At 40.0% G+C, this 19,793-nt stretch overlaps 1 protein-coding gene across 2 annotated transcripts in view; it reads left to right on the forward strand.

Moving 5' to 3' along the window:
* The first annotated feature begins 6,990 nt into the window (after positions 1-6,990).
* LOC116042606 (cytoplasmic phosphatidylinositol transfer protein 1) overlaps positions 6,991-19,793 on the forward strand; it is a 92,888-nt gene continuing 80,085 nt past the window's right edge. Inside the window, exon 1 of one of the 2 annotated variants that reach the window (XM_031288865.2) lies at positions 6,991-7,308. In XM_031288865.2, coding sequence (XP_031144725.1) covers positions 7,261-7,308 — 48 coding nt within the window. In that variant the 5' untranslated portion in view covers positions 6,991-7,260. The remainder of the gene's footprint in view (positions 7,309-19,793) is intronic. The other variant, XM_031288866.2, reaches the window with a different exon arrangement.

The raw sequence follows: 19,793 nt of genomic DNA on the forward strand, positions 1-19,793 counted from the left end.
TAAACGAGTCGTGTTGGCAATGCTGATAGTGATGATGTTGAAGTAGGAGGATGATGCACCTCTGCACCTCTGAATCAAATGTTCTGGGTGAATGAAGAACTTTGTAAATGGACATGATCATATGAATGGACACAAAGGGCAGTGACCTCAGTCCACCAGTAGGTGTCCCTTTAATGTCTGCATTGTGAATTCCTGTCCTCCTGCTATTCACGGCTTTGAAAGGCTCCAGTGCCCCCATAAATAAGGCTAATGTGGGTCAGTGATTTTCCTTTGTGTGGCAGTGGAAGCCCCTACGACCTGAGCTAAAATCAATTTGATCCCAGTACAGGCTCAGCATAGACCTTGGAGGCCTAATAAACAGAACATGACTCAGATCCACTGAGAGGAAGATCCAATATGGAACAAGAACTCTGATATCAAAGGCATACACATATCATCAGTGCTTTGAGCACACTTTTCTAATTGCAAAAGATATCAGGAAGAGCACAGCTGAAGGGGACTAATTGGAGCCTCAAATCAAAAATCATGATCATCAACATTATTGCCAATATCATTGATCAAAATGACAGGCTGTGCAGTGCCAGTGCCATTTATAGGCTATAGGCTACATATGTTTGAGATTCTGATTAAGCCTTCATTTACTATTTTTACCTCAGTTCATCCAGACAGAGCATCATTCCCAACACAGCTCACATAAATGCAGTGCTTCTCTGCTAAAAAATGAGACATTTGACATTTCAGACCTTACAGATTTGTTTGGTATTAATGACGCAACACAGCAGCTCAGAATACATCAGGGTATAATCTCCTTTCTAATCAACCATTGGGGCGGACTGGCCTGACCCTCAGCCTGAAAACTTACTTTCACAAAGTTATAATCACAGAAAAAAAACAAAAATGTCGAAAAGAAAGAAAAAAGTGGTGAAGATGAAAAGTAAATGGGTGGTGCTGAGAAGTTGAGGTTAAAAAGAAAGAAAGAAATAGTTAGAGCAAGATGCGGCAAAATGCCAGAAAATTAACCAACCTTTTCCGTAGTGGAAAGGCCAAGGTTAATACCACTGTCAGCGAGAGCATTGATGAGGCAGGACCAGGACAGGACCAGGACCCACATGACAGGTGCACTATCGGCATGCTTGGCAATAATATGTGTGCATTAGGTCAAAACGGGTTTAAGAGGGAATAGTTAAGGCATTTATTATCATAAGAATGACTTAAACTGATCGATATAGGCCTATCATTTAATTTATTGTCTTTGTATGGAAATACAGCCTATGCAAAGTATTGAAGTTTAAAGGTCCAGTGTGTAACGTGTTTAGTTGTTCATTATCAAAATCTGTGTTGCCCGTTCACAAACTTGTCCTTTTTCATGTATATTTACCACCACCATCAATTCCAAGTATTCCTTTTGGCTTGAAATTTTACATTTTCATTCGTATGAACTGGGGTAGATGCTCCATATTCATGCGCCATCTTGAAATACGTTAGCCGGTAAGGGACATACAGGACATACTGCTCCGCCTTTCATTGTTTTCGCTGTCACATGATAAACTCACAGGTGCTGCTAATGCTGCTAATGGGTATCATAGCTTCCCGGCCCCGGCAAGTTTGAAGGAAACATGGAGGACCACACGTATTCAAAATCCAAATTTCAGGAACAGGAGTCTTCTTCTTTGCCCAGAAAAAGAAAAAGGATATTGAAAATAGCAAGAGACCGGCTTTTTGAAGCGTGAAGGCTACCATAGCTGTAATACATACTTTGAACTGCGTGGTGCGAGAGAATTGATTGCGATATATGATCTCAACGCTAGATGGGAGACATTCCTACACATTGGACCTTTAATATTATAATCAATAAAGTTTGTTATTATTACGATTGTTATTAGTTATGTCCATAGTGGAGGTGATACTGAGACACAGGGTGCCTCCAGTCATGGTGTTGATGAGGAGGAGAAAAAGGGTGAAGCGGAGGAGGAGGAGGACAGGCAGGAGAAGTATGGATGGACCGGATTGGCAATTGTTTTATGAATAGAAATAAAAAACATATGTTTGAAATTGTATAAAACAGAAATTAAGAGAAGATCCACCACTGCCTTTAATGTAATGGTCTGCTGAAGTAGAAATCTATACTTTTACTTTGGTTAGTTTTTTCAATGGTTAGATATTGGTAATTGTTTAAGTTGATGTCATTTATACAACTTCATTTTCATGCAGATGTAGCTCTGCAGTCAGCAAACTGAGGAGGCAGGTGTGTAAAACATCCTGAGTTGAAGGTCTTTAACAACACCAGATTCTCTTTATACCACAAAGGCTGTATTCGTTTTGATTGTTTTACATCTCTATGACATTATGTAGTATTAATATTAAAATTATTTCCAAACATTTTTCCACGTGCACTCTTCACGCGCTCTCATAAAAGGCTGCTCCATCCCAAAGACCCGGGCCAAATTTTTGTCCCAGTACATCCCTGTAATCAACACAGACCTTATTGAAATGTTAGGTCATTATTAGGTCATGACTCGCTGGTTCAGAGATGCCAGTCACATGAAAGCCCGTCACTGTCTCGTGGCCTTAAGCTTCAGGGTTCTATGTTAATATAAACACAAACTGTCAGAAATGAAATGCTGGCCTGGAATTTTCTTTAAAAACTGTTCCTTGTGTTATGCATCAGATAAAAGTGAAAAAAGCAACTGATTGCAAACCCAGCGATCATCATGTCTTGAGATATCTTAGGACATGTCTTACATAAGACATCTCTTATCAAGATGTCTTGAGGCATCTTAAGGAACATCTAGTTTATCTAAAACATGTCTATAAAATTTTTCACAGTAAGATGTCATACTGATGATTTCCAAGGACCTTGCAGTTGTTTGGGGTTTTCTCTTTTTGTCCCTTACGCCTCCTGAGATCTCCATTACTGTATGTGGCCCTTGCTATATTACTGTGGCAATAGGTGCTACTCCATGTAAATTCTTTCATTGTGACTCATTTAATTCATAATGCCAATTTAATGTGATGCTACACATGAACACAAATGAGAAAACCTTAATATAAGACCGATGTGCAGTTAATGGGACCAATCAATCAGGGCTTTAAAACAGTTTGCCTGAGGAAATACATGAAGTAAATGTTGTATTATTATTACTGTCTCTTTGTTTTAACTTGTCTCTTCCTTTATAAACCATACACTTATAAGGCAGATTATGCATGTAATCAAACTTTTCGTTCAGTCTTGTGGATCACCACTAGTATTACAAACACAAGCTAGTCAAATTTGTAGAGATTTATTTCTGTGGCATCTATTCATTTAATTCTTCTGTAAATTATTTGGACATGAAGAGGTGGTAATATATCCCAGGGTCTCAGTGAAATATGTTGGTGACCCTACTTTGAGGAGCTGCTCACACATTAAGTGGGCTTAAGTGGAGAGTTTACATTCAAATGCTGTTTCAAGGTTTGCCACCCTGCCTGGATATATTTCTGGGGGAAACACTGAATTGCAAAATACTGTTTGTCAGCATCTTCAATGCAGAATTATGACCGTGAATTTTGCTGAGTGTAGACCCAAATAACTCACAGCCAGCATTACAACTTCTCCCTTAATTAAGAGTGAAAAGCAAAAATTGTTTATCAATGTGTTTACATGTTTCTCTCTGTTTGTATCAAGACAAGCATGACTCACAAGAAATTAATTTTATTCATAAGAGTGATACAAGTGATGTCATCACAGAAAGAGGCTACACTTGCTACTAAATGTGCTATTTGGCCTATAGCAGGCAAGTATGTTTTTAGGACTGGGCAGTAGCCTATATATCAGTGTCACTGACTTGAGCCCTTCTTTATCAGGTGAAATACAAAACTGTAGAAAAAGAACAGCAGGTGGGGCATTATGAGACTTGGTTAGAAACATTTCAGTTTGGCCATAAAAACAACAACAAATGTGGGATGCATGCTGCATTGTCCCAAAACTTGGGGAGGACTACCGTATGCATCAGAAAGATCTAGCCTATATGAACACCCTGATACTGCCTGTTCTTAGGGCTGCTAATGGCTGTCAGAAAGAGCATTCCTCTTTACTTTCATAGGCAGCGCCCTGACAAGAACTGTAGGTTACGTATGTATATGTGAGACGGAAAGAAAGAGGGGTGACACAGATGTAGGGGGAGTGTGCAGCAGTAAACTGATGTATTTAAATGAGCTGTGGTTGGGTCGACCGATGTTTCCAGCAAGTAACGTTACCGCGTCGAATTTCAGCGGGCCGAGCAGAGGAAGGAAAGGGGGGCTGGGGCTGCTGTTAACCGCTTACATTTTCCGATGCCTCTGCAGGCTGCTTTTACAAGTAGTAGCAAGGACCTGATAAAGCAGAGTGCCTCGTTTCCATCCGACTCAAGGACTTATTTCGTCCTTTGGACTTCGAGGACAACAACCTCAAAATGTGAATCTGTAAAGGAGAGTGGTTTCACGGAACTCCGCTTTGAAAAGTACATAATTACTTTATCAGCAAATTGGACAGTTATTTGTAACAATATACGGAACAGACCCGTGTGTAGCTACCCGGCATAAGGCAATGTCACATCCGGTTAAACATTTTCAAAATATTCGTCTTAGAATGACAGGATAGATAGATAAAATGATAGATAGATTTTAAATCTGTGAAAATAGCAAAGGCTGCTGGGCCTGATGGCATTACTCTACGAGTCCTAAGGACATGTTATAGTCAACTTGCCCCTGTTTTCACTGACATTTTAACTTATCACTCTCTCTTTGTGTGGTTCCAAATTGTTTTAAAAAATCAATCATGTGCTAAAAAAAACGACTGCCACCTGTATGAACGATTTCAGACCTGTAGCATTGACTTCTGTGATTATGAAGTGTTTTGAACAGCTTGTGAAGACATATATCAAAAATAGCATACCTGTCTCAACTAATCCATTACAATTTGCATACATATCAAATAGAGCTGTGGACGATGCTGTATCCTTGGATTTACATACTGTGCTCCAACATCTAGAGGGCAGGGATAAGTATGTCAGGATGCTATTTGTTGATTATAGCAGTGCCTTTAATACTATTAGACCTTCCATTTTAATATCTAAGCTGTTAGATCTGGGCCTCTGCAATTCTATTTGCAGGTGGATACAGGACTTTCTAACAGGCCGCCCCCAGACAGTTAGAGTTGGCACTACATACTTAGCCTCTATAGTGCTAAACACTGGAGCACCTCGAGGCTGCTGTCTCAGTCCTCTATTATACAGTCTGTATACCTATGATTGTACTGCTAAACACCCCACTAATAGTATTGTGAAATTTGCAGACGATACTATTGTGATAGGACTCATTGACAGCAATAATGAAACTGCCTACAGAGATGAGGTGAGTAATTTGATCTTGTGGTGCAACAGACATAATTTGTCTCTCATTGTGGGGAAAACTAAGGAGGTCATCATAGATTTTAGAAAGAACAAACCCACACATACCACCTGTCCTTATTAACAACTCTCCAGTTGAAACTGTTAACACCTTTAGATTCTTAGGCATCCACATTTCAGACACCCTCACATGGTCCTTCCATATCAGCTGTGCCATTAAGAAGGCACATCAGAGGCTTTATTTTCTGAGGTGTCTTAAGAAATATGGTATGTCCCTTAACATTCTACAGAACTTTTACCGCTGTACAATTGAGAGCATAATGACAGGCAACATTGTAGTGTGGTTTGGCAGGGCTACTTCCCATGACCTTAATCTTCTGACAAAAGTAGTCAAGACTGCATCTAAAATCATGGGGGTTCCACTTGAATCGCTCCAACACATTTACTGGAAACGCAGCACTAAGAAGGCACGAGGTATTATGCAGCATTCTAGTCATCCTGCATACAATCTCTTCTCCCACCTTCCATCAGGGAGACATTTGCAGAGCATCCCAACACGCACAACACGTTTTAGGGATAGTTTTCCCCCCAGGTAGTAAGGTTATTGAATGATAGCACAACAGGAAGGAGGGCTGTGGTCTGAATTTAGTCACTTATGTATATTGTGTTTGGATATTCCTAGATGTTTTAAATGTTATTATGTTTTTAAAATTGTTATTATTGATTGGTGCTGAGAGAGTGCCAAGGCACATTGTGTTTCATTGCTGTGGTACTTCGTACTAATATGCATATGACAATAAACATGAACTGAACTTGAACTTGAACTTGAGATAGATAGATAGATGGATGGATGGATGGATGGACGGATGGATAGATAGATGGATAGATAGATGGATAGATATATGTATCCTAAATGGTTATATTGTGCACCACATCTGTAAAAACAAATGGTATCAACGCAAAAACTACTGCAACAACTTATGAGGCATAGCCTAAGTGAGCATTTGAATGGCATTCATTCACTCATATCGTAATGTAGGCCTACTAAAGCCCTCATACACTTTCACAATTTATTTTAATTAATCAATCAATTAATTAATTAATATTTATTTCTGATTTTATGACTAGAAAAACTTCACACAGTGCTGAGCTGCATGTTCACCATGTCATCTGCAAAAAAAACCTCCATGAAGTGAGTTCTTTTGTATGTTATTCAGTCTTAAAACCCCTTTTCAAGGAGGGAAACTGTGGTACCATGTTGCCTAGATTATTCTTAGAATTCCAAGAGAGTGCAGTGCCAGCAGTACTCCTGTGCTTGAATAATACTTATTTTAATTTGATTAAACACAATTTTATCAAGAAACATAGCCTACATCACAAGCACAATATAAACCAAAAATAATAAAGCTTCTAAAACGAGATTTTGACACAGGGCTCCCTTACAAACTTGAATTATCAAAAACGATTGACATGGTAGGCCTATAGCTTTTCGGACTGTAACATAGGCTACAAAAACAACAGAAGACAGGGACATCTGCCGTCGAACGTGACAAATTGTATACTCTTATTTTGAAGCCCCCAAATCCTACGGTTTCCGGTCTTGTTCGACACTGTTTGCTCGTAGCTTGACTCGTCAGCGTGATAGGAAGGGACGATCCTGAACGGAACCGAGCTCATTTCTGCCCTTACGTTCACGGAGAGAGTGTCCGTTGGTTCTAATGAAAGAACTCAGCCGTAACTCGGGTGTATTTCATAACCCGGGCTAACCATCCTCCCACATGCGCTGACACGTATCCAGATATTACACACGGGTGGCGGAGGGAACATTTTACTTGGCTGGTTTGACACATTGTGAATATTAAAGCCTACAAGAGACGCGCAGAGGGGAAGGAAGATGTTGCTGAAGGAGTACAGGATATGCATGCCCCTCACAGTGGAGGAGGTGAGTTTTGTATTTTTTACTTGTTTACTTGTTTGTGCCATTTTCACCACGACTGAGGTTCGCTAATTGTTCAGGAAACTCTGACAGCTAAACCGTTGGGTTTTCTGTCCCAGACGTGTGGCGGGAAGAGGTTACATGGAGTGTGAGGAATACATTTAATACAATTCAGATGAACTTTAAGGCACTTCATTGAGGCCTAGACCTTTCGCTCATGTTGTGTCTTACTCTTCGTCACTATAAACACGTATCTGTGGAGCCTTTTACACCATTCCGCTAAGCCTAAATTGACTTTTTGTTTGTTTTGATTCTCTAGGAAAAAAAACAAACGTCAACAATCCTATTTAAAGCCGGTTTCAGAAAGATTCTAAACAAACAGTTCACTTTACTCTGCGCCCTATGAAACACTTTTATAAAATACAATATATTATAGCATAGTTTGTATGATTCATTGCTGGAGTGGACTGATAATAAATATATATATATATATATATATATATATACTATGAACTGTTATTACCTCACTGATCAGCACCCTAGAAGTCACAATATACGTCCTTATGCTGTGGTTTCAACACACACACACACACACACACACACACACACACACACACACACACACACACAGACACACACATTAAATTCATGCTGCCTTATTGGTTGTACATGATTGCACTGACTGCAGTGCAGGGGTCTCTGCACTTAGTTTGGGTCAGTTGCACCTGTGCTTCACTAATTGTATCAAAAAGACTGAGCCATTGTCCAGGTTAAGCCTATTTGTCTATTTGGTCTCAAGACTCAAGTCTAAAATTAGAAGGTGAAGATGATTGCTCTCTTGTCCTGACGTGCATGCTATACATCAAGACAACACCTTTTTCCAATTATCACCCATGTATGTCATTGTTTTCTTACTCCTCTCCATGGCTTGTGTTGTAGTGATGCGTGGGTGTCGTTGTTGGGTTTTCTTGTATCTGAGGATTGGTAGTCAGGTGGAATAATGGTCTTGCTGCAGCGTACTGTCTCCACTGATATCTTGTCAATTCAGATGCTGAGATGAAAGTGCGATTTTCTCTTCTCTGGAGATGCTTTAGAAAGCTTAGACAAGCAGCGCCTTTGCCAAATAAATTTCTTTTATTCCAACAAAGTGATTTTTAGGAAGGAAAGGGAGCGATAATAGACAGCTGCTTGCTTTCAAATCTTTTACACATCTTTTTCACATCTCCTTCCCTTCAGTCTTCCTCTTATAATGGTCCACCAACATGTAACCTGCATCTTACTGCATCAAATGAATGATGTGGAATGATATGGAATGAGATGCATTCCTGCTTTGTATTATAGGCTGACAGAAATGGCTGCACCTTTACGTGAACGTCTTGCCAAGTGCAGGTTTAAAGCAGAACAAAAGTTTTTGTTCACCACTAGGCTGACAGTAGTACAAGCAGTGAAAGGAAGGGTTAGGCGTCCAAGCGGCAACTTCCAGGTCTGAAAAGTGAAGCCAATGTGGAAGTGCCTTAAACCTGCTAATTTTCAACAGGGGGCGACTCCACTGGCTCCAAAAAAGAAGTCAGTTTTAAAATAGACGATAAAATAGGTGATGCTTTAGGAACCGAACCCTACGCTTGCACTACACGATTCAAGTCGAGCTACATGTTCAATTTGCAATGCCGATTTGTCTCGTGGTGGCAAGGACCCTAAACAATACACAATATTGCTGCTGTTAAAACATTTGCGTATGAAACATCCGAAAGAATACGACTTGTGCATGAAGGAATCTACAGACAGCAGCCAAAATGCAGCAACTTCAGGTACGGCAAAGCAAGGACAGACACCGTTTACTTCATTAATGTGTTTACTGTGTTACTGGACTGAGGATGGGAGTAGGATTCAGTATTTGGTTTCGGATTCGGCAGAATCTTAACCAGTGGATTCGGTATTCGGCCGAACCCCAAAAATCTGGATTCGGTGCATCCCTAGTTTTGAACTTTGTTAATGTTTTGAACTTTGTCCTTAACTTTGACACGGTGTGTTTTCCCTTCATCATAGTTAATTGTAACATGTTGGTCGCCTAAAAATGTCTTGTTAGCATTAGCCTTAGCTGGTAATTTAAGGGACAGCCTGCCGATTTTCAACCAGCTCTGTGTACTGCTGTACTAAGCAAATGAACGGCGTCAGTGCCCGGAGGTGTCCGATTAGCCATCGACAAAACGCTGCTTATCCTTCCTAGCCAGTCCTCTTGTCCAAATATGGTCACTTCTGCCTCCAAAATACCCAAGATGTTGACGGCCAAAATGCAAACTCTCGGCTGATGCTACGTCCATTATTTTTACAGTCTGTAGTTATACCACTGACTGATGCAGAAACTTGTGTTCAAAAGGGAAACATCATCTTCAAGGGTGTCATGGGAAGAATGTGCCTTTAACAGTGTGTGTGTGACATATGTGTGTTTTGTGGATGTTTGCATTCACACGTGCATTTCTGTTCAGTATATCAACCTTGAGCCTTCACATGCGTGTATTTAAAGCCCAGAGGAGTAGTGAAAGCTTTCTCGTCACGTCTGTTGAACTTGTGAACACATGAGAAGCAAGAACAGTGTAATTTAAAGGCTCAATCTGTGATCAAATATAAACATACATGATTCTTTCTTTCTTTCTTTCTTTCTTTCTTTCTTTCTTTCTTCACCACCTGCTGTATGAATGCAACTTCCTGTCAATATAAATTGCTACAGAGAAAAACCCTTCCTTCACATTGCAGGCCAAACCTAAATCGTGATATGGCCATCCAACTTATGATTAAGAACCAGTTCAAGCTGCAAATAATTCTGTTTATCAGCTGGTGTAAATTGTTTACTGTAAGGCCATGATGAAGGTCCTTAAGGATATGTATAATAAGGCAAAACAGGATACTTCATTGAATTCCTTTGAAATACAATATAATTAGAAGTGAGGTGGGACAAGCTTTTATACTGTACTCATACGTATTGTAACATTTAAAAAAGGGATGGATGCATTAGTCTCACATAGATTTTAGCAAACAAGAAGCAAAGTGGAAATCTGTTACTGCTTCCATTTGTCTTTCTGCACAGATAAAGCCCTACTTGGATCAATCCTTTAATGTGGGAGAAACATAGAGGAGGTTCTATTTTTTTCTTATCATCATATGTTATTATCATTTTCACACATTGAGCTGAGTTTAATCCCTTGTCTCCTAAAAGTTGAGTCAAAGTTTCCTGTCAGTCCAAGGGGAGAGGAAGAATGGAATGAAAGAAGGAATGGATGGATGGCGAGTATCAGGATAAACTACTTGGTGCCGAATGCTGAGGGGTTTAGGGGACAGGGACAGACAGACAGGATGGAAAGAGAAGGGGGAGGAGTGCAGGTAATGCAGCAAGTTCTGGGAGATTTTTTTCTTTCCCGGGGTGTCTTACTCTTCGTCACTACAAACACGTATCTGTGGAGCCTTTTACACCATTCCGCTAAGCCTAAATTGACTTTTTGTTTGTTTTGATTCTCTAGGAAAAAAAACAAACGTCAACAATCCTATTTAAAGCCGGTTTCAGAAAGATTTTAAACAAACAGTTCACTTTACTCTGCGCCCTATGAAACACTTTTATAAAATACAATATATTATAGCATAGTTTGTATGATTCATTGCTGGAGTGGACTGATAATAAATATATATATATATATATATATATATATATACTATGAACTGTTATTACCTCACTGATCAGCACCCTAGAAGTCACAATATATGTCCTTATGCTGTAACTTTGTCCTTAACTTTGACACGGTGTGTTTGTTTGTGTGTGTGTGTGTGTGTGTGTGTGTAGTCATGAGGACATGTAAGGTCATGTCTTTCTGTGTATTGTCTCTGGGAAGAGATTACTGTTGGCTGTGTTGCATCATCACAGCCTTACTACTGCAGATGTTGGACAGCTATCCATGCAGTGTTTTATACAAGTTTAACAAACACCATACACAATGAAGAAATCATTTAGCGGTACCAGAGTGCATGAGCTGTTCTCTGTCCTCTTAATCATCTCTTGCCTGTCTGGGTGTGTGCCTGGTTACTGCTGCCTTTCTTCCCTCCATTTTCTTCATTCTTCTACTTCCAAAGAATTAGAAGTAATGGCTTCTCTCTTTGGGGTGAACTTTTGGTTGATAAATAAAAAACAAATAATCACCAACAGTTTCTTTATGTTAAAGAAATAGTTCAACATTTAGCTTAGCCTAGCATAAAGACTAGAAACATGGGAAACAGGGTAAAAAAATCCACCTACAACTCACCAATTAACACATTATATCTCGTTGTTTGATCTGTACAAAAATCAAAGTGTAAAAAACAACAAGTTGTGGTTCTACGGGGGTTATTGTCACCTGGAGTCTTGTTGTTACCGTGAGACACCGGGAGTCACTGCTCCGGGCCAGGAAATAGTCCTGGGTATTAAAAGGCTAGCTGTTTCCCATCTTTATGCTACGATGAACTAGCTGGCTGCTAGCTGTAGCTTCATAATAAATGGACACATATGAGAGTAGTATCGAAAATGTCACCTAACTCTCAAGAAAGCGCTTATCATTTCTGGCAAGGTTGCCAACTAGATCATTCATTTTGTGGTACTTTATATAAATGTCCACATTTTACCAGAACAATATTGTCCTCCCTGGAACAGCTTGACACATTTTCTGCTATTTAGTTTATCCTAATTTTCATTGTGTAATAAAGAAGGGTCAGGATGACTCGGTGTAACCAAATCAAGAAGTCTATAACTTTGAAGAGGTTCAGTCACAGTGTAGCTTCTGTGTTTAATATTGGTTCCATCTCAGACAAGATTTAGTTGTAACTCGAACCAGAACCACTTAGCCAAGAGATAATAATTTTCCCTTTTCAGTCCCTTGGGGATAACTCTGCTCTGTTCTTCTCCTGTGAGCGGGACGATTCATCAGCCACTGTGCCCATTTTTTTCCTTGGAAGGATCTCTATCCATCACAGGAGTTGCAGATAGATGTGTTCTTTCTCCTGCTCTCTGTGTCTGTCTACTATTATGTCTTTTTCTGCTGCAGTAGCTCACTTGCACCTCCCTGTCTTTGGCTGACATGCCCTTTTCCAAGCTCATGAGAAAAATGCTAACTTTGCCCAACCTTTGGCTGACCTGAGATTCACTGTGTGTCTACTGCAACATGACTGCTTTGAAAACCCATTTTCACCCCTTAACGTGGCTTGGGTTGATGAATCAGACGTTTTTATCACAACTTCGACTTCGCACTCTAAAAGCTTCTTCTGCACGGTGCACCAGAGACCGCTAAGAATTGTGCTCAGATTTACAATAACCTAGAGAGTATTAGCTGAATAAGGTTTTTACAAGGAAAAACAAACCTGACGCCGGTCTTTTTTTACTTCCATTAACCGTAGTGACTCAAAGAATATTGACATTCAGTGAAGGGTGGTGAAAAGACACATAATGAAAGCTGAAATTAACTCAACATACATGTGTTTTGCATCGGTTTGATGTAGTCACGAGATGGACGTACCCATTTGCCGAATGGCTGTACGACAGGGTTTTAGCTCTGGCAATAACAGAAGGATTATGGCACAATCTCATTGCGAAAGAATGTTATCTGCTCTGAGACCCCTGCCGGGGGAACATGGGCTGTCATTATGCACAGTTAACCCAAAAGGTGTAACCAGTTTTGACCACCATGCTTTCTATTCAAATCAGTAAAGTACTTGATCACAATGTGGGCATTTGTAGCAGACCTCAGAACAGTTGGTTTAACCCCAGAATTAAAGATAGCTCCTCCTGTTTCAACTTTGCATATTTATGAGTGTGTGTGCAGTTTTGAATGAATGGTAAACAGGTAGCATGTGGGTATGTTAAATCGCCTTTGAGATTCTGTAATGACCTTGTGCAGAGGGGAAGATGCTTGTTTTGGTGCTGTTGGCAGGCTGAGAGGATAGATGGTTTGACTCTGGGATGGATGACTGTAGAAATGGGAGGATGTGTGACGCTGTCTGCTTGAATGAATGGCTGGCTGGATGGATTGCTGGAAGGACACCTCAGTTGCTGGCTCATGTCGGCATTTTTCAAGGCGTTAACGTCTCTGCAAGTAACGGTCTCGCCAGAATTCATTGAAGATAATAAATATCTTCTAATGTAGTGTGCCTCACATTTGCCAAAAACCATACACATTACTAAAGCCTAATTTTGACTCACACAGTGCAGTCAGCACCTGATGCAGTGGTATTGTATTGTAGTGGACACATGAAGTACTGTAATGAGATAAGAACTGCTGTGTCATATTGTGCTTTAACCCACAAGGGATTATCTGTCATAAATGTGTATAGAAGTGTTCATCATGTACAGATATGGTCTCAGCCCTCAAACATGACATTGACAATTTAAACCATTTCACAACATTACCTTCCATATACTGAGGCACTATTAAGTGGATGAAAACAGTTTATTTGGTTTATATTTTCACAAAAGGCAGTAGAAGGTTTCATCATTGTTGGCACTAGTGTCTCTTCCCCCTGGTTACCTCATTCATGTTGGAGAAAAAAAAAAACGTTTAGGTGATTGCTGGTTTGTTAAAACCCCCTTTTAATAAGGGCTCTTTAACAAGATTGGTTGCCTTTGTTCAATCCCGGAGCATGTTTCCATGACGCCAGCAGTTAATTTCATGTATCCACAGGCGGGGAAAGCTGGAAAGCAGTGAGAACAAACGTGCTATAACTCAGCAAGGACAACAAGGCTACTTTCCAGACAAATCAAGCTGTTTTTTTAGGCATGATAATTAAAGAAAACAGGGTCCTTGGAGTGCTGGGCGTTCCTGCATTTAGAATGCGTGATGTAATGTAATATAAAGCTTTGTAAAGTGAGACTTTACTGACCCCATTGTCCCTGTTCACAGAGGGAGGTCGGGGTTATTGTCAATTAGGTGGATGTTTGCCAACACAGGGGATCCACCCTTGGATTATGCTCCCTGCTTATTACACTATCCTGCTGACCTCCATAGCACATCAACCAACTCTAAATATGAATAAAAGCTCCAAGGTATCCAAGCTAGTGTCATGATGTCCACTGCTACCCATTCATTCAGAATATTGTTTTCTCTCTTCATGTTTAGACCCCTCCCATCTTCTCCAGAGTTTGTTTAGTAAATGGTGCCTGTTAGATCGCTGTTTGTTTCTTTGGTGTCATGGTAAGGTACAAGGCCTTTTTTGTCATCTGGTATACATGACGATGCTGTGATTCAATCAACATCCTATTTACTGCCGTTTACTCTTCTAGAGGAAACCATCATGGTTTGTGATGGACCATTATCCACGGATGAGGCCTGTTCTCATTTCCTCGATGGCTGTGTGTGCGCGTTTAGGCGTGTGTGTGTGTGTGTGTGTGTGTGTGTGTGTGTGTGTGTGCGTATCGTATCACCAGAAAGGCTGTTTCATAACACGAGAGCTACATGACATTGTCACGCCTTTCTGACAGTTGCACTCTGGAGAGGGGCAGTTTCATTTATCTGTGTAACACATTTCTGTTTTTCTCTTGCTCATACACACCCACACTTTGAGTAGAAGTGTGCTTGTTTCTATTATTTAACAGGAACGTGCATACTCACATCACAGGGGCACATCATCATTATCTTTATCCTGTAAGCTGTTCGATGACTTGCACCTCGATAGCAGCATCCACCACTCCAGCCCTGAGATGCTCAGATGAGGCCAATGATGAGCTCAGTGTGCTGGTGAAGTGTAACACTGTTTCCTAACATACTGAAAGAGAGTAAAATCCTGATGATGGCTTTTTGGAATTCATTGGGAGTGTTTGATTATTGTGCTCTTTTGTGTTTTCTCCTTAATAAAACACTAGGGCTGTCAAGCCTAAATATATTAAAATATTTAATTGTACGATTGTCCATTAGTTATGAATCGCACATTTTTTTATTTGTTCTGAATGTACTTTTAAAAGGCACAATTTTCAAGTTTTTAATGCTGAAGTGGTATTTAATACTCAATGTACTCCAGTGGCAATTTAATTCACAACGACAGTACATGAAAATGGTACATATACATGGTTGTTGAGAGAACCATCTGAAAGGGCTTTGAAACAAGTTTTTTTGGGGGGGGGGGTCTTGAGCTGCTTTTTAAAGTGGCAAAATGTAACTTTGAGTTTGTGTTGATTCTAACGGCCGCTTTAGACGAACGCCGTAGTGTATTTATCACACCTGCTGTCGTAAAGGTATTTTCTTTATGATGCTGTATTGCCCACTGTATTACTGAGTTAGCGTTACAGGGAGGTCATATAGCTGTGAGGAATGTTTTGCTCAGACAGAAAGTCATTCATTCAATAAAATAATGTGTTACAGATGCATCGTTGCATTTCAAGCGTTGCATAATGTAACTGACTTTGGCTGTATGGTGAGCTAAACCGGGAAACATTATCACTGTCACTGTGTCACGAGCAGAAGCATTAAGAGTTTGTTGTAGCAACGTAAGTGATAATAACTTAGATTTATGTAGCACATGTCATGAAACCCAAGGATGCTTTACGCAAGTACAGGGGGACAAGGGAAAAGAAAATAGTAGGCCAACACAAACACGGACAGAAAATAAATAAAAACCGGTCGGTAAATGCAAGAGGGATGTCATGTAATGTAGGCTACTGACGTATGACCACATTCCGCATTGTAAAGTTATTTTAAGAATGACATAAACATATTACATACCTGAGGGCCAATTCGGGGTGGGTGTTGAAGCATTTACAATTCCGTAATTGTCTCCATCTGTTAAGAGCCCAACCGAGATTGACTCAGGTTTTCGCCCGTCATCTGTTACCTTTTATCTTTTAGTTGTTCTTTGTTTAATTTCCTTTATTTCTGTAATGGCCCTGCCCCAGTATCAGCCACAACTACAACAGATACTGCTGCATCGCTTCCTGATGCCCCAAACTACGGTGCAGCCCGGGGCCCAAATCACAGAACTCGTTATTAGATAGATTGATAGTATTTATTGTCCACTGTGGAAATTTGTTGTTATTGCGTTAATTTTGAAAGCCCTGTATAACACAGACTCGCACCAGCGAATGACAGGAGGAATAAGAGCTGTTTTCTACCAGCAGCAACAGTCTGAAGGTGGCTGCTAAATCTGTAACGTGTGGCTGAAAATAGAGACAAAGCAGCTGATTCTGTAGACCAAAGCCACTTCTTTTCTCGCTGTGTTCACTGTGGACATCTTCACTGAAACTGCTTACTGTTACTACTCTGGGTTCATGTGCTTACACCATATTTTAGGAACGGCTGAAACAGCATGCTGAGATTATAAAAAAAAACTTTTACTTTCATTTGTTGTACATCAACATTCGAAAGATTCAGTCTTCTATCTAGTCTTTATTTGTATAATTGTGAATGGACCTTTTGTATAAAATGAATGTCACCCAAATATGTACAAATATGGTAAAAGACTGACAGGCTGGACAGAAGATGAGGGTGTGTTAATGGAATTCTGTGAGAGATGAAGCTTAACAGCCTCTTTACAGCACTTGACATTCATTTGACGCACTCAGCCAAGCACCTACAAGCGGACATTTCTTTATTGTTTATCAGAGGAGATTTCACAGGCTTTGGTTGAGCAACGACAGGAAAGACGACAGGAACTACATGGAATGGTTTATTATTTTCCTGGATGTGGTGATGCCTGGAATGCCAAGTCAGTGCCAATGGAAACAAGATTGTACTTGTGCTTCCATGGAAGTCATACAGCGTCAGAAATGATGATGGTAAATTCATGATGATGTAGTGATATGATACTCATGTTTCGTATTAATCATAGTGTTAAGACTTGAGGAAACCGGAAAAAGCAGAACACAATTGCAAAGCCAGAGCCAGAGAAAGGCTGGTATTTTTGCTTGAATAATGACTCGATTAATCAATTATTAAAATAGTTGCCAATTTTTTTTCTTTCAATTGAATTATGGATTGATCGACGTATTGTTTCTGCTCTGCTGCATACTGGCTAAATCACTTAAATGTTAGCATGTTAATAGTAGGTTAATCGTGTTTAAGATTAGGGTGACTTGTGTGACCAGTGAACAGTCCCCGGTTTCAGTGACCTGTCCCAGGAAATGTCCCCGGTTTTCACTGTGACTGACAGACCCGAAATTGGAATGAAAGAAAGAAAACATTGACCAAACATATAGTCGCGCAGGCTCAAGACAGCCAGAGCTCAACTTCGGTAAAGTTGGAAAGATATTCACAGATTCAAACTTCCGGGATCAATTACTCTACAGCGAAATGTTATTAAATCACAAACAACGCATCTTTCCTACCGTAGTGAGGTAAACAATGAGCTACAAACTCATTTTCATCAAAACGAGCCGTCCTCCATCCTGGAGAAATAACATTGGTGTCTATGAGCAGCCAGCGGTGAGACGGCAGTAAGACGAGTGCTTAGGGACCGTCTACCAACTACAACACCGAAACGAGATACAACAAAAATATGAATTAATTAAATGATTAAATAAGGTAGTGTCTCCAAACCTCTCCTTACCTCAATTATATCTTGTCTCCTGCTAGTTGTACTACAGCACTTACTTTAAACAAATAAGCATATTCATAATTTTAGGGAATATTTTTGCAAAAAAAACATTTAATATTTTAATAATTAAATATATTTGTGTCTCTAAACTTACCTCACATATAATTTGTCTTCTACTGGTTATACTACAGCACTTACTTTTCAAAAATAGGCATATGCCTAATTTTGGGGAATATTGTTTGCCAAAAAAAATGTAATATATGTCCTAATTACAGAGAGTCATGTCTCCAAAACTACTCCACACATAGACGCATTTAAACGTTAAAATAGACAACATTTTCTTACAGGGGAGCATGCCCATGGACCCATGGATTTTTTTGTGTACAGTGATATAGTCTAACATGAGCATTAGCCTCAAAGAGTTGCTAGTGTGGTTGCATAGACTTTAAAGACTTTTGTTTCCACATGAAGTTAGGGTTAAAAGTTAGGCTATTTATATAAAAGTACCCTTAAGAAATAAGGCTGAACGATTAATTGCATTTGCGATTATATCGCGATATGTTAAAACGCGATTTCCTAATCGCAAAGGCTGCGATTTGGTCACATGACTCGCGAGAGCAAATCAGTCTGCACTCCGCAGAGAAAGCATCAACTTAGCATGCTAACGCTACACTGTACCTTGAGCTGATTTCTGTCATTCAAACAACTCTGAGTTGTAGTTTAAAACTTTTATAGCCATTTTAATAAAATGAAGGGTTTTATTCTGGTTCGAGTCCATACGTGCAGTTAATGGATACAGACACGCAGAACTGAAGGCTCGGTTGGCAACTAGCTCTGATTAGCGGTTAGCTCCGGTTAGCGGTTAGCTCCATTATAAAGATATGGAGTGGAGGAGCTGCCACTGAGAGGGGTAACAACCAGACTCTGATAAATGACGTTCGGGGAGCTTTCACAGCAGCGTGGCCGCGGTGTTTCAACGGTTTTATTAGTACAGTTAATCCCACGGCAAGAACACCAGCAACTAGCTAACGCAACGATAGCCTCTCTGAACAAGTGCACACGGCAGCAACGCAACTTCACGAGGGGGAGGGGCTGGAGGCAGCTCCTCTCTGTGCACTGTAAAAAAAAATACGTGTGTGTGTGTGTGTGTATATACTATATTTTTACTTTTTTAACTGTCTAGTGTGTAATTGTGTGTTGTTCATACTATAAAATGATTTATTGTTTGTCTTTGTTGAATAATACAGAAGACAAAGAGCTTAAAAAAATAATCTAATCGAAATCGCAATATTTGGGAAAAAAATCGCAATTAGATTATTTTCAAAAATCGTTCAGCCCTATTAAGAAAGCTGTGTATGTGTGTGGGTGACCTCTCATACGCCACACCGACGTGTTTCCACAGTTTATGAATTGGAGCCTCTTGCACCATATACAGTCTGTGAGAAGAGAGCCATCAACTATGTTGCTCATAGTGTGGCTACATGTTAAAGGCTAAATGAATGATTGAAATTGATTAACCGTAGTTTTACTCTGTTGGAGGCTCTCAAATGACTTATCTGTAAATCGGTGGGGCTCTGCCCTCCACAACAGCTCCTACATTTGACTGGCTCACACACACTCTGCAGGCTGTCCCATTATTATTTGTCCCGCCACCAAACCAAATTTCCACAACCCCTGAATTATTTAAACAGATTCCTTCCAAGAACAGAGGGGGGTTTAACACGATAAAAAGAGTAAACCACATGACTTTGCTGTCAGAATAAAGTGTTGGACATCACAATACAACAAACATAACAGTAAGTGCATTTGGATTATGGCTGTGATGCAGGGAAATGGTTTTGAAAGGGGGATTATGAGCACTATTATGATTTGCAGGGTTTTTTGTTTTCCACTGTAGGTATTCCCAGCATGTATTTTTAGCACTGCATGGCACTAAACACTGTTGATATTATGTCAAT

This window comes from Sander lucioperca, chromosome 4 (assembly GCF_008315115.2).
Source record: "Sander lucioperca isolate FBNREF2018 chromosome 4, SLUC_FBN_1.2, whole genome shotgun sequence".
In the NCBI taxonomy this organism is placed as follows: Eukaryota; Metazoa; Chordata; class Actinopteri; order Perciformes; family Percidae; genus Sander; species Sander lucioperca.